The sequence below is a fragment of the Neofelis nebulosa genome, chromosome 12 (genome assembly GCF_028018385.1).
Source record: "Neofelis nebulosa isolate mNeoNeb1 chromosome 12, mNeoNeb1.pri, whole genome shotgun sequence".
NCBI classification, from domain to species: Eukaryota; Metazoa; Chordata; class Mammalia; order Carnivora; family Felidae; genus Neofelis; species Neofelis nebulosa.
The window spans coordinates 50,761,517-50,776,160 of NC_080793.1; the positions used below are offsets into that span (position 1 = coordinate 50,761,517).

General features: G+C 45.5%; 1 protein-coding gene across 1 annotated transcript in view; it reads right to left on the minus strand.

The window, feature by feature from the left end:
* Nucleotides 1-3,394: 3,394 nt before the first annotated feature.
* ACER2 (alkaline ceramidase 2) overlaps nucleotides 3,395-14,644 on the minus strand; it is a 34,879-nt gene continuing 23,629 nt past the window's right edge. Inside the window, exons 5-6 of the mRNA XM_058695242.1 lie at nucleotides 11,891-12,028; nucleotides 3,395-8,145 (exon numbers count right to left, since the gene is read on the minus strand). Coding sequence (XP_058551225.1) covers nucleotides 7,959-8,145; nucleotides 11,891-12,028 — 325 coding nt within the window. The 3' untranslated portion in view covers nucleotides 3,395-7,958. The remainder of the gene's footprint in view (nucleotides 8,146-11,890; nucleotides 12,029-14,644) is intronic.

Genomic DNA, 14,644 nt, shown 5'->3' on the forward strand with positions numbered 1-14,644 from the left:
TAAATCACATTAAGGTCCTTCAAATCATGTCTGCTTTGCTCTACAAGTGATGGAGAAGAATTGGTGGGCTCTGAGCCATGAATTGACCCGGCCCGATTTCGCTTTAGAAAGATGGCTGTGGCTGCAGCATGGAAGGATGGATCGGCAAGAAATAGCGGTGCCTTCACTAGGATGGAGAGAAATGGACGGATTTTAAGACATTGGGGAAGTGGAATCAGGAGGGTTCGCTATTAGGTTGGATGGGGACGACATTGGGAGGTGGGCAAGGGGGGGGGGGCGGGGCACGGTGGGGCGGGCTTCCCGGGCAAATGAACGGAAAGTGGCCTGGTGTTCTGAGCAGGTGCACAGGGGCTGGTTTGAGAGCGAAAGTGAAGGCAAATGTGAAGTGCCTGTAGGACAGCCAGGGATGGCCAGGAAAAGAACTGGGTTTGCAGATCTGTCCCTGTGGGAAAAGACAGCTTGGACTGTGGAGCCAGAAGTAGAAGGATTCCCATGTGTACATACATGGTCACCCCTGGGAAGTGTGGCCACAAGATAGCACTGTCCCTGCGACTGTTTGCTGGTAGATTCTTACTAGCTGCCTTTTGCCAAGAGCCTACTAGATGCCGACTGCTACTCTGTTTTATCTAACCATTTGTATTAATGGGATAGTTTGAATCTGCTAACCCCAACTCGGCCCCCACCTATATGAAAACCTTTACCTCTTTTGCCATTTTGAAAGTTAAAATTAAATCCGTTGTTAGGGAACTAAACGGAAGAGTTGAAAATCTTGGGTTCAAATCTTGACTCTGCCACTTAATGCCTGTGATCAAAATACCTTTCTGAGCCTCAGTTTTATCCCACCCAAAACAGGAATCCTATTCCTTTTGTGAGTTGGCCTCACAAAATAGGAGTAAGTAAGACAATCTTGTGTGAAAGATAACTTCTGTGCTGGGCTTTCAAATAAGGCATGCTTTAAGAAAACAATATTCCTAGGGCAATACACCCATTCTTTCATTGCACGGACGTTACATTTTATTAAACACAGCTCATGGCCCATTAGTTAAAGCTTAGAAGTCTTGAACTCCAACTCCTCACTGGTCAAATATTACCACTCTCTCCTGCCTGCCTCCCCAGTGCTGTTGATGCCTCTTGTATGCAGGGATTTCGGCAGTTAGTGGTTTCTCTTCTCTGCACAGCATGCTGCCTTACTCGTCGTCTAGCCCTCTGCAGATAGCATGACACGTAATACAAAGCAGGCATTTGCAAAGCGTTGGTTCAAACCGGATTCTGTGTTCAAGATTTTGGGGATTGTACCGGCATTTAGCTTGTGTAAATGGAACTATTAATCCCAAAACTTATACTTAACTCCAGTGGATTAAAAACCTTCCTCTAGATCACAACTACGTTAACTCAGTTTTACATGCAGGAAAATATTTGCTTTATGGCATTTGGCAGATTTTTTAAGTTCAAACACTGAGAAGGTGAAGAATGAGTTGCTGGGGGAAGCAAGGAGGAGGAAAGGCAGAGAGATGCTTGGGGTTTTAAAAAAACAAACAAAAAACAAAAACAGGAAAGCATATGTGGACACAGAAAGAAGCCGTGTAATTTGGAGTTCTTGAAATAATTACACTGAGCTCTGGGGTGATTGGCAATGGGGAAGAGCTTCGAGTGCCCCTGAAAGGAATACCTGAAAAGGCCACAAGATGGCGATATTACTCCAGGAGTCTCTCCTGGTCCTTCCCACTCTAGCTATGGCTTTCTTTGTTCACAGACTTCCTTCCCTAGCAAATGTCACCAGTGCCACCATCCATTTTGTGTCTCGTCACGCTCCTGGCCTTACCTTAAGCCACTTTCTTGTGACTAGCCTTACTACAAAAGCTACTCATTTTACTGCTACTTGTGGAATTTTTAAGATAGTGTTGTGGTCTCTCTTCTCAGTGGTAAAAGCAGCTGAAGCAAATGTTTTAATGCTATAAAATCAACCAACCAAAAAACATGTGAGGTTGATCTTTCCCTTTGTGTGCATTACCACCCAGAGAGGCATCCCAGGTTAAGTGGGGTGTCCCCAGGCCTGCAGATGGTCAGAAACAGAAGTGCCCACTGAAGACAAACGCTTAAGCTGGAAAGACAGGCGGCCAGGGCCCCCTGAGATGGGCAGGAAGGTGGCTGAGCCCCACCCCAGAGAGAATGAAGGACATAACCCCCAAATACTCTACCTCTTAATTTTTTTATTATGGAAAAATCCAACAATACAGAAGGCAGAATATGACAGACCCAGATAAAATCTTACGGAGTGTCTGAAACTATAAGCCAGGAAAGAGGCTGGAGGAAAGTGTAAGCTCCTCTTTTGTTGAGGACACTTCAGTTGTACATTCCCAGCACCCCAGGGCTGCCCCCTCCAGCCCCTCAGAGGGTAAAGTCCTGACGGAGAAGGAGAGGAGGGGTGGAGCACTGGTCTTAGAGGGCAGTGGCATAGCAAGGCAGTGGAGATCCCAATTTCTGCACCAGAAATGGGATTTGGATCCTGGCCTGGTGCCCTGTTCCTGCAGGAGTTGGGTGGCTTCCAAGGGAACCTGAGTTCCCAGAGAACTCTACCTATAGGTCTTTTCCTGGGGAGAAGACCCTACTCCCATCAGATTGTCAAAAGGCTCTGTGGCCACTCCTGATCTCTTCCAGGCCAGAAAAAAAGTCTGAAAAAAGCCACCGTAATGATCATGTCTTTGTTTTGATGGTCACATTATTCTTTCCAATATCATGGCCTATGAAGTCTTTAATAAAAACAATTTTTTTTTTTAATCATAGAAAATTAAGCAAAATAGGTACACCTAGAACTTTCCGGGGGCACTTGGGTGGCCCAGTCGGTTGAGCGTCCGACTCGGGCTCAAGCCTTGATTTCACAGTTCCATGGGTTCGAGCTCCGTGTCAGGCTCCGTGCTGACAGCTCACAGCCTGGAGCCTCCTTCGAATTCTGTGCCTCCCTCACTCTCTGCCCCTCCCCCCACTCATGCTCTCTGTCTCTCTCAAATATAAACATCAAAATACATAGGAACTTTCCTGCTAAATAAAGTCATTTACTATTTTGAAATGTTATATGATCCTCCTTCCAATGGGGAAAATCCAGCATAGAGTAGTTTTCTATATTTGAGCTTTTACATCCATGACTTAATTCTAGACCTTCTAATAAAAATAATCTATTTTTAGGCACTTTGTACTGGAAATACTTTGGTGTGTTAATTTCACAGCTCTGAGAAGAAACAACTATGCTAATCCTAAGTATGTTGAATAGCAAGGCTACCCAAATTCACTCAAACTAATTCAGGAAAATGTGCTTTGCTCTCCAATCCATTAGATGCATTTTTCCCTTTCAGATATTTCAGAAATCATTTTGGAAACAAACACAAACATAAACATATTTTCATTCACAGAAAATGCCACTTATGGCTTTAATATTGAAATATAACTCATAGTTCCCAAAAATAGTATAAAGTGCAAAAGCTCCATTTCAAAAGGCCTTAAAAACGCTCCCAAACAATGGACATTAACTGCTCCCACAGCCACTGGGCACACCACCCTAAGATGGCACAACCTATCTAAAGTATAAAACAAGGAATAGGTCTAAAAATACTATATATGCTCTGATTACATACTGTGATTATAAAATAGTCTTAAACCTGGTTTAACATACACAGAAAGAAACAATTCAAACAATCAGTCCTTTAGAGGCTTTTTTTTTTTTTTTTTTTTTTTTTTTTGGCCTGTAGGAGTATGTAAAATCCATTAAGCATCCCAACCTGGCCTGAGCATTCTCTTTGGCCAGCTGGAATGGGAGCACCCAGGCCAAGAGCTGGCAATGAAAGGTTCCAAGCTCATCTAGGGGAAAGGAGCTATGAGAGGGGCTCCGGTTGGGCAAGCTTCAGCCCTCACCTGTCCCTCAGAGATGGTCTCATGCCAGCCCCATGGGATAAAGAGCCAAGGAAGACTCTACCCCACTCTCAGAGCCCCCAACATGGCCCTGGCTCACGGAAGCGTGAGGAACTGGTGAGTAGTTTTTACACACCTGAGAAAGCCAATAAACAGGACAAATTACGGTATTTTTAGAAAGTCTGTGCTTGATGACCATTGAGCTTAGGTCCCCCAACAGAACATCTCTGATCCATAATGAATGTAGTAGGCACTAATCAGAGGGACAGGCAGATTTCCCCCCAAAAGTAGCCTGTTACCAAACAGATTCAGGTATCTCTTCTCCCACACACCTTAACTATAGTCACTGACATGCTAATAGTGTAATCCTAATCATCAAAAGGAGAAAAGCTTTCTCAAAAGTCTGCATTCAACCAAACACTAATAAAATAAGAATCGCTGACTTAAGTGATTACTTGATAACTGGGATACTAATGTTTAATATCCTAGATCCAGTTCCATCAGGCAAATTCTATCTAAGCAGAACAAGGATCTGACTGCCACGGTAAGTAACAGCCATGACCTAATTCCCGAATGTCAACTTTCCACTTCCCTGCGTTATCAGGGGGAAAAAAACAAACAAAGATTCTTGATTGCACATAATAAGCTATTCACTTTTTGAAAATCTGAAAACCTCACAACCTGCAGAGCCATCTGTTAAATAGCTATTTTCTGTAGTTGGTCAACCCAAGTGCAGAGGCCTAACAAAAAGTAGACTTCGGTTCATTATTTCTCAGGACCTATTCATGTCCGGCTCAATGTAAAAAGACTCAGCAGTAAGTAAGAATCCAGTGATGAGCTCTCAAGTGTAGAGCTAACTCAAGTGTATTCCAAAAGCTGCTCTTCGCAGAAAATACACAACTGACATTTATATTCCATTCGAGCTACCAGATGAACTGTGCATGCTAAAAGACCTCTATTTACAACTCTATTGGGAAAGAAAAAAAGATGAGGAAATACACCAAAATGCCAAAGTATTAACAATGATTGTCCTTGGACAATAGAAATGCAGACTACTTTTTTCTCTTCAACGTTCCTGCAGCTTTCTAATTCTCTTCAAGAGCCTGGAGTGCTATAAAAGCATCGTAAATATAAACATGAATGATGCCATAAACCTAACTTCAAATAAAATCTTTAAACTCCTACTTTCTTCATTTACCATCTTCACACTAACAAGCCATAGCGATTTTTGTTCAAAAGTAGAAGCTATGTTTTTGTCCTCCTACAATATACCCCATTCCATACCTGTTATCAGCCCTTAGCTCATCAAAACCAATCTCTAGGGGGCGCCTGGGTGGCTCAGTCGGTTGAGCGGCCGACTTCGGCTCAGGTCATGATCTCACGGTCCGTGAGTTCAAGCCCTCTCTCCCTCTCTCTGAGCCTCCCCCATTCATGCTCTGTCTCTGTCTCAAAAATAAATAAACGTTAAAAAAAAAAAACAAACAATCTCTAGAAGGTCCTTCTGGTTTGTTTTTTGGTTTTTGTTTTTGTTTTTTGTTTTTTACAACAAAAGCATTCCTTCTGACATCTTAACTAAGCCATTTTTCTTGTAGAAGGTAGATGGAAACAGCCCTGTCAGGGCACTTATTTCCTCATTTCCAGCAGTCCCAGCTTATCTCTATTTCCAATGGACACTAAGAAATTTCCAGAAGAGTTAAGGTCAAAGAGCTGGGAGTTAGAAGGTGGTGTTCCCCAGGGACCTACCCCTTTACCTGATGGAGAGACCCACACCCTCCTTAACTGCTGGAACAATGCTCTCATCACTGAGGAGCCCTTGAGATGGAAATTAAACCTCCCATAGAGCACAAACACTTCCCACGGCCCCTTCTCCTCATATATGCTTCCACAATAAGACAGCTGGACTTAAAGTAAATCAAAGCTTCCCCCTACTTTGGAGCATTTTTATACTCCAGAATGAATGACACCAGAATCCAAACCTGGGAAGTCCATCTGAAGTGAGGACAGTCTAATTCCCTTTGAAAAAATTCTAGACTTTAAACCCAAAAGACTGAACAGCAGTTTTAAAACTCTAGGTGGTTCCAGGGCGCCTGGGTGGCTCAGTTGGTTAAGCATCTGACTCCAGTTCAGGTCATGATCTCACAGTTTGTGGGTTCAAGCCCCACGTTGGGCTCTGTGCTGACAGCTCAGATTTTCCTTCGGATTCTGTGTCTCCCTCTCTCTCTGCCCCTCCCCCATTTGTGCTCTGTCTCTTTCTCTCAAAAATGAACATTAAAAATTTAAAAAACAAAACAAAATTCTAGGTAGTTCATGAACCACCTAGGTCTCAGAAGTGCACTAGAAGCCCCACAAATACTTAAATACCATTTTTAAAGTATATTTTTAAGCTATAATAAACAGGGTACACTCATTCAATCCCAAATTTTTTACCATGGAAACCACCAATTTAACTTGCATTTTTCGCTGCATGATATTAAGGGAAATGTAGAAGTTTAGCCTTAAATTTAAGCTACTAGAATGCACCATCTATCACACATTTGGGTTCCTTGATGATTTCTTACTGCAGATAGGGTTCTGCTAAAAATAACTTGAAAACCACAGAAGCAGAATAAAGTCCTTCATTTTTTAACTCTCAATTCAGTTCCTTATTGGACTTTTCACCTTCGATCCTGTGCAAATTCTAACTGGAGCCAAAGTTCCTAGACCTGCCACATGCTGGTCCTGCCCAATTCTTATTAGATCCTTAGCGACAGGACTCCCATCCACACAAGGACATGTCTGTCCTGCCCTCTTTCATGATGGAATGTTGCAAAGCGGGAGATGTGAGTTAAAGTGAGTATCCCTGAGGTCATGCATTCCCCCTCACACCTTGATGACCGTTTTAGAGTCTTCATTCGGCCCAATGAAGAGGTTAGTTTTGGCTAGTGTCCCTTCAGGTGAGGAAAAACTGAGAAGGCCAACAGCATTGCCTGCTGCACCAACGACCCAAAGAGCCACAGTTCTAGAGAAAAGCAGCTATCAAATCCTTGGAGAAACCACAGGAAGCACCTTGTACTGGGAGAATATGGAGTATGATTCCCGCAGGAAATCTTGCAGAAAGAAGAGGTGACATTTTGGGGGATAACTTCCAAATGGAAGAGCATCCAGAAGGCTTCCAATCAGCACAAGTTTCCAGAACTTCATGTCTGCTCCAGACGTTGAACCAGGCAGGACTCCCACCGTGATTGTCATGAGGCCTGACCTTATGGAGCTCGGCACTAAGGAGCGGGGGGTCTGTGTGCAGACTGCTCACACCACAACTATCCTGTGTGTGTGTGTGTGTGTGTGTGACCGTTGGTTTGGGGAGGGGACCAACAACGTCCACATCTAAAAATTGCGCTCATCTTCAAGAATGGCTTAAAGCAGAGTGTAGCTTTTGGCACAGAGGGTTTTTCTCGTCTGCTTCACCCTCCTCTGAAGTCAAATCCCCATCTCTCAGCAGAGGTAGTAGAGAAAAGATTCACAAGTGCATGTAAAACCTGGTTATGGAGAGCTCTACATGGATGCCTCCTTAGCCATTAGCCCTGTGTGGATTTCATTGGCTTGGTCTTGTTTTAGGACAGTTTCCTCAAATGAAAATCCCTGGGATCTTCCATCACACAGAGGTCTGAGTCTGTCGCAGGGCCTGTCGGTCAGCAGGAGAGTTGACACGGAGAGCACATGGGAATGGTCGAGTCTGGACCCATCTCCCACTGGGAAATGGGCTCCCCGAGGGACTGCTCTGCCATTGCCAGAAAGGATACAGCCCAACAAACTACCGCATCTGGAAGAGGCTGAGAAGTTCCACCTGGTGCCCCTCAGCCCTCCACTTTCCATCTTTGGGAAAGGGGAAGACCTTCCTCTACTGCGTGGTAGAGTCCTGGCGGGCCACAGACACGTTAGTTGAGCCCACGGGAACAGAACTTTTAAAAGACAGGCCCTCCCCCGGACTCTGCAAGGCCCCGGCTGTCTTTGCTGGCAAAGGGAGCCCGTGCATCAGGGAAAATAAGCAGAGAAGCCAAGCCACCACGGCCATGCCATCACGTGATCTTGACTGGTGATTTCTTGCTGGCACACAGGAGGGACACGTAAGGCACGCCGATGAAGGCCCACTTCTCGCTGGGCCAGAACTTGATGACGGGGCCCTGCTCAGGGATCTCGGAGGCTGCATCAAAGTAGGCAAAGCATACACAGCCCAGGTAGGCAGCGAGGCAGATGAGGATGTGCCTGCGAGAAGGACACAGGGAGTGAGCACCTGACACAGGCAAAGATGGCCACCTTCACGCTAGCCTGCCCCTCCCGCTGGGCCAGCCCACCATTCCTGGCTGTAATGACAGCCCAGTGCCTTTTTCAATTAGGAAGGGGCGAAGGTGACCAATAATCTCCAGAATAGCAGGAGAGTGATAAATCTGGAGCAAACAGGGCCTGTTTCAGAAAGTTCTAATAGGAGCAAACATGCAAATGCCTTTGACACTCAATTGACACCCAAAGATTTAAAACCAGTGCTAGGAAGATGGAGGGAACTGAGCACGTCTGACTGGATCCCATCTTCTTACTCCAAGGTCACTTACACATAGTTAATGCTCTTTATTAGGAATCATTTTATACTGATTAAACTGCTTGCATACAGTTTAGCAGGGAAACTTTTTTACTGTGTCTGTAAAAAGTTTTAACATGAATCTTTATCAAGCAAGGGACCATTTAAAAGCATGTGATCCTGGGGCACCTGGGTGGCTCAGTCAGTTGAGCGTCCGACTTCGGCTCGGGTCGTGATCTCACGGTTTGTGAGTTCGACCCCTGTGTCAGACTCAGTGCTGACAGCTCAGAGCCTGGAGTCTGCCTCGGATTCTGGGTCTCCTCTCTCTGTCCCTCCCCCGCTTGTGCTCTGTCTCTGTCTCTCAAAAATAAAAATGTAAAAAAAAAAAAAAAAAAAAAAAAAATTAGAAGCATGTAATCCTTCCTTCTCTTAGACTGAAATCTAATTCTAGATGAATGAAAGCTTTTAAATCTATTTCTTAAATATAATCAAAGAAAGTGTTTTTATAAACTTCGGTGGCTGAGGCCTTTCTGATAATGACACAAAGCCCAGAAACCCTACAGGAAAAGACTGACAGATGTTGGAACATGAATGTTTAAAATCAACATGGCCCCAAAATATCATTATATACTCAAAGACAAATGGAAGGGGGGTGGAGGGGGGACTTGTTACTCACATGACCAAAGAGTTAAAATCCCTATATTCCAAAGAACTCTCAAAAAGTAATCATTTCACAGGATGCCCTTTAAAACCATCAGTGTGGGAGTGGGCAGTGGATGAAGACAGCAAGGCCGAAATTGGCCTCAGGCAGATAATTACTGATGCTGGATGTTGCCCCCAAGAGGGCTCAATGTAGTACCCTCCATACTCTTGAAAATGATGTAAATTTGCATGACACACACACCTAGTTATGGGACAGTAACGACTGCCTACTACTATGTGCCAGGCACTAGGTGCTAGATAAAAATTTTTAAAAATAGAAATACTCTTCAGAGAAGACCAACAAAAAGGCTCCTTTCAAGAGAAGAAATACAAAGAGTAAGCTTATGTTGGAAAAGATGTTCAATAATAAGGCCATTTTTCTTACAAAGACATGAAAATAAAAATATCTTTAATCAGGTTAAGATTCAAGAGTTAATAATATCTAGTACATAGGACAGTATGGGTAAAAGGCATTATCTTATAGACTTTTAAAAAGTGTTCATTGATATAATCTCCCTGGATCTAGATAATCTCCCTGGATTTGGACCTATATCTAGATACATAGATATCTAGATATATCGATGTAAATATATCTAGTATTCTCTTAAAAAAAAAAAAAGGAAAAAAAAAAGATCATTTGCATCATGTATAGAATTGTTCTTTAAAAGCAGAATTAGAGGGGAGCCTGAGTGGCTCAGTCAAGTGTCTGACTCTATTACGGCTCAGGTCATGATCTCGCAGTTCGCGGGTTCTAGCCCTACGTTGGGCTCTGTGCTGACAATGCAGAGCCTGCTTGGGACTCTCTCTCCCTCTCTATCTGCCCTCCCTGAGCCTTCCCACCTCCCACCTCAAAATAAATAAACTTAAAACATTTTTTTTTAAATAAGTAAAGGTAGAATTAGAGAAACAGACAAAAATCTGGAAGAAAGGGCATTTGGCTGGCTCAGTCCGTAGCACGTGTGACCCTTGATTCTCGGGGTCGTGAGTTTAGAGTCCCATTGTGCAGAAATTACTTAAATAAACAAATCTGAAAATCCAGAAGAATAAACCTCAGGTTGAGAACAATTGTTATCACTCGTTGGCAGACAGACTTATGAGAGCCTCTCTCTATACTTCGGTTTAAATTTGTTCTTAAAACGTCCCAACTGGTACAAAAAGATGTTTTTCACCTTTGAAAAACAAGGCAGGAAGTACACAACACTTAGAAACAAATTAAGTTTGAGCCAAAGTTATTACAGTCTAATTTTTAAATTTTGCTTAAACTGTTGGATTAATGAAAATGTACTACATCTTGAATGAGGTCGTCTTTACACACGTGTACACATTTATCAAAACTCATCAAATTATACACTTAAAATCTACATTTTAGGGGCGCCTGGGTGGCTCAGTCAGTTAAGCATCCGACTTCAGCTCAGGTCATGATCTCAAAGTTTGTGAGTTCGAGCCCCGCATCAGGCTCTGTGCTGACAGCTTGTAGCCTGGACCATGCTTCAGTATCTGTGCCTCCCTCTCTTTCTGCCCCTCCCCTGCTCTCACTCTGTCTCTCTGTCTCTCTTTCTCGGCCCCACCCCTCTTGAGCTCTGTTTCTGTCTCTGTCTCTCTCTGCCCCTCCCCCCTTCCTTGATCTCTTTCAAAAATAAACATTTAAAAAATCGGCATTTTATTATCTCCATTATAACTCAACAAATTCATACTGTGAATCTATACACTGTAAGTCGAGGTTGAACCTAAAAAATATCAGGCAAAGGACCCTCAGACTAGAATCTCCAGTTTGTGCTGTTTTACTTTGTCTTCTGCGAACAGTCCTGGGAGTCCCCAAGCCTTCCACTGAGAGCAGATTGTGTCTCCTGCTAGATACATACAAATTCTCATGTTCAAAGGAATTCATACGAGTTCTCCCAAACCAGAGTCCTAGGCATCTCCTGACAGAAGTCAAGCTTGTTCTGAATCTTGGATCTGATTGAGTTTTCCAACTCCTCACCACTAGAATTCTCCCTGGGTGCTCTCAATTGACAAGGGCCATCCTAAAGCAGATGTCTCTTGGTCCTTGTTATCTCTTGCAATCAGAAGTCATGGCGGGTGGAAGGAAACGGGACTCTGGGTTCGTCACTAAAGCAGTTCCTGGGAAGAAACCGCTCTGACTTCCTCCCTCAGCCTCCTGAGTGGAAACTGTTGAGTGTTGCTCAGTAAACCGCTTGCTGCTTTTGATTTTCAAACTTCACCGTGTAACCTGAGCATTCCAATGCATAGATGCTCCAACTCCCTATGACTGAACGCCCAGGTGAGGCATTAGTTCGCCTTCCCCTTCTGGGCATCCGTCTCTGTCTGGAAAGGGAGTGGCTGAGACTGTCCCTAGATGACCTGTGATGCTGTCACCTGGGCATCCCAGGCCCCACATCCTATCTGTCCCAAGCCTTACCCCCCCACCCCCACCCCCCTCCCTAGAGATCAAGCTACAGCTCAGGTTACAGATTCGGTTTTCAAGCTCCTTTATGCTTTAGTAATGGAGCTAAAGGTAAGAGACCGCAGACTTGAAACACACACAATTAGGTCTTTTAGTTCTGGCTAAGCCTGCTCCCTGGAGCCCCTTCCGCCTTTGAGCACACTTTCCTGACGGTCTCTGTGAGGAGAAAGGCGCTCAGCCTGTGCTGTCCCCTCACACACCTGCGCACCCTGCAGGGAGAATGATGCCTGACAACAAGCACAGATCCCCGTGGGGTCGCTGGGGCTTACCACACGCAGTGCAGGTAGGGGAAGTGGAAGGAGGACAACAGCTCACAGAAGGCTCGGTCACTGATCCAGCAGAAGAGCGCAAGGGTCCACCAGAGGCCGGAGAAGAGGCCCAGCTTAAATACACGCACGTTGTCGCACCTGCACAGGGATCCAGAAAGCAGGTCGCCATCAGGCTTAGTTGCCACCCAGCTCGCTGGCCACTTTCCTCTGGCTCCTCACATCCCCCTAGGCCCTTGGCACTGGAGGTCCAGCCCAACATACTGTCACCCCACAAGCTTGTGGATGTAGACACCATGCATACACAGATGGCCCCCAATGTGTCTCACCCAGGCCTCTCCCTGACTCACTCACATACCTGACCGCCTTGACGTGTCAACCCACGTGTGCTATGGACCTAAACTGAACATGTCCAAAATGCACTCCTGATCTCCCCCTGCCCGCTCCAAAGAATCTTCCATGCTTTCGGAAGCTCAGGCCAAGAATCTTGGAGTCCTTGTTCTCTTTCCACACACCCCACAGCAGCTCTGCCTTCAATATATACCCAAAATCTGGCCTCTCCTACCACCCCCGCCTGAGTCCAGGCCACCGTCCTCTCCTGCCTGAGTTATGGGAACTGTGTCCTCCCACCCTCATTCCCACGGTCCATTCTCCACGCTCCGTTCAAAGCCTCCCATGTCTTCCTTTCCAACCAGAGGGAAAGCCCGCAAGGCCCCACACGTCCCGGCTTCTCCTCTGCCCTCCACCTGCTCTCCTACATACTCTGCCCCTCACTGCCTCTGCTTATCCACCACACCATCCGGGGATCCTTGTGCTCGTCAGATATCCCGGGCGTGTTCCCCAGACCTCAGCATCAGCTGCTGCTGCCACCTGGAATGTTCTTCCTCACAAAACCACATGGCTCACTGTCTCCCAAGTCTCTGCTCAAATATCACTCAGTAAACCCTTTCCTGATCACTGTCTTTAACCATTGTACCACCTGTCTCCACCCCCTAAGTGATTCCTCCCAATTCCCCATTACCCCCTCCTCTCCTGTCATGTCCTCTGTAGGGATTATAAGCCTTCTAGCATCCTTCATGTCGTAGCTATTTGTTGACAGCTGGTCTTCCCCTGGTACAACACTGGGCACACAGAGGGCTCCCACTCTTTGCTGAGTGAAGGAAAGAACTCTGACCTACGCTAGGACAAAATGCTTTTCGGAAACAAATGCTAACAGCCCGAAGAAATTTCAACTGCTATTTTCCTTTTGTTGTTCCCGAATCACTCATAAGGGGGTGACTTCTGTTCCTAGGGAGGAATGTCCAGAGGCAGCTGGTGGCTGAGGGTCCTTCTAAACCCTCCCTCAGAGTCTCCTTCCCCCTCCCTCCCTCCCTCCCTCCCCCATGGGCCACTCCTCAGTCAATCAAGCTCTCTTTCCCGGTCCCAGGGTCCAATGTGACATCTGTACCCGAGAAGGGGTCATGTTTATTTGTTCATATTTGTTGAACAAGTAAGGAAGGTGTCCAAAGCCTCACTTACTGGTACCTTTCCCAGCTGCCTGGCAGAGGCATCAGTAAAAGCCTCGGTGAAAACAGGATGGGCAGTACGTTCAGAAAGTCCTACTCAGAAAAAAACAAACTGAAATACCCTTTTGTAGAGCTAAATGCATTCCTTGAAAATTTTTCAAAACATGTTTTGGGACAACAGAGGCCCCTGATCGGAGCGACTCAATTCCGACTTAGCTTTGTTGAACGGCGCACTCTTAGACCTGCTGCTCCCTCACAGAGGCTCTGCTCCTCCTCTGTCTCAGCTCCTCTTTCTCTGCCTCCTCAGGTCTCGGCTTCAAGGGCACCTTCTCGGATAGACTTGCCCTGACCGCCCCTCCCCCATTACACTGTCCGCATCGGGGGCACCCGCCAGTTTCCTTCCTGACACTCGTCACTAGCTGACGTTGTTTTTATTGGTGTAATTATTCGTCAAATGTCTAGTATCCAACCAGACTGCAAGATCAGTGAGAGAGGAGCCACCTGCCCCCGAGTGTATGCAGTGCCCAGCCCAGGATAGGCATGATATAAATGCTTGCTGGATGAATAGATAAAACAAGGTAGTAAAGGAAAATGTTAATGAGATCCTAGCGATCATAGGAATACGTTTTTTTTTTTTTTTCTGGATTAAAAAAAAAAAAAAAAGTAACCATGTTGACTGTGTACCAAATTCTCTGAAGCCATGCCAGGCACTACGAAAGGCAAAATGAACAGGACCCTTGCCTTGCCACTTTAAAATGATAATGGACAAAAACAAATGTCAACAAATATGGCCAATCTGGTACAAGAGGACCCATGTACACTCAATTAAACCTAGAAACTTTGGGGGCAGCTGGGCGGGTCAGTCGGTTCAGCGTCCGACTCTTGGTTTCGGCTCAGGTCATAATCTCAAGGGTTCATGAGTTCGAACCCCACATAGGGCTCCACGCTGCTGGTGTGGAGCCTGCTTGGGATTCTCTCTCTCTGTCTGCCCCTCCCTCATATGTGTGTTCTCTCTCAAAATAAATAAACTTAAGCCAAAATTTGTAGGTTTTTGTTTTTTTAAGGAGCACACCAGAACACATCACAATATGCTGGAAAGGCAGTGCCTACGTGAACATTTGACGAATAATTACACCAATAAAAACAACGTCAGCTAGTGACGAGTGTCAGGAAGGAAACTGGCGGGTGCCCCGGATGCAGACAGTGTAATGGGGGAGGGGCTGTCAGGGAAGGTCTAACCGAGAAGGTGCCC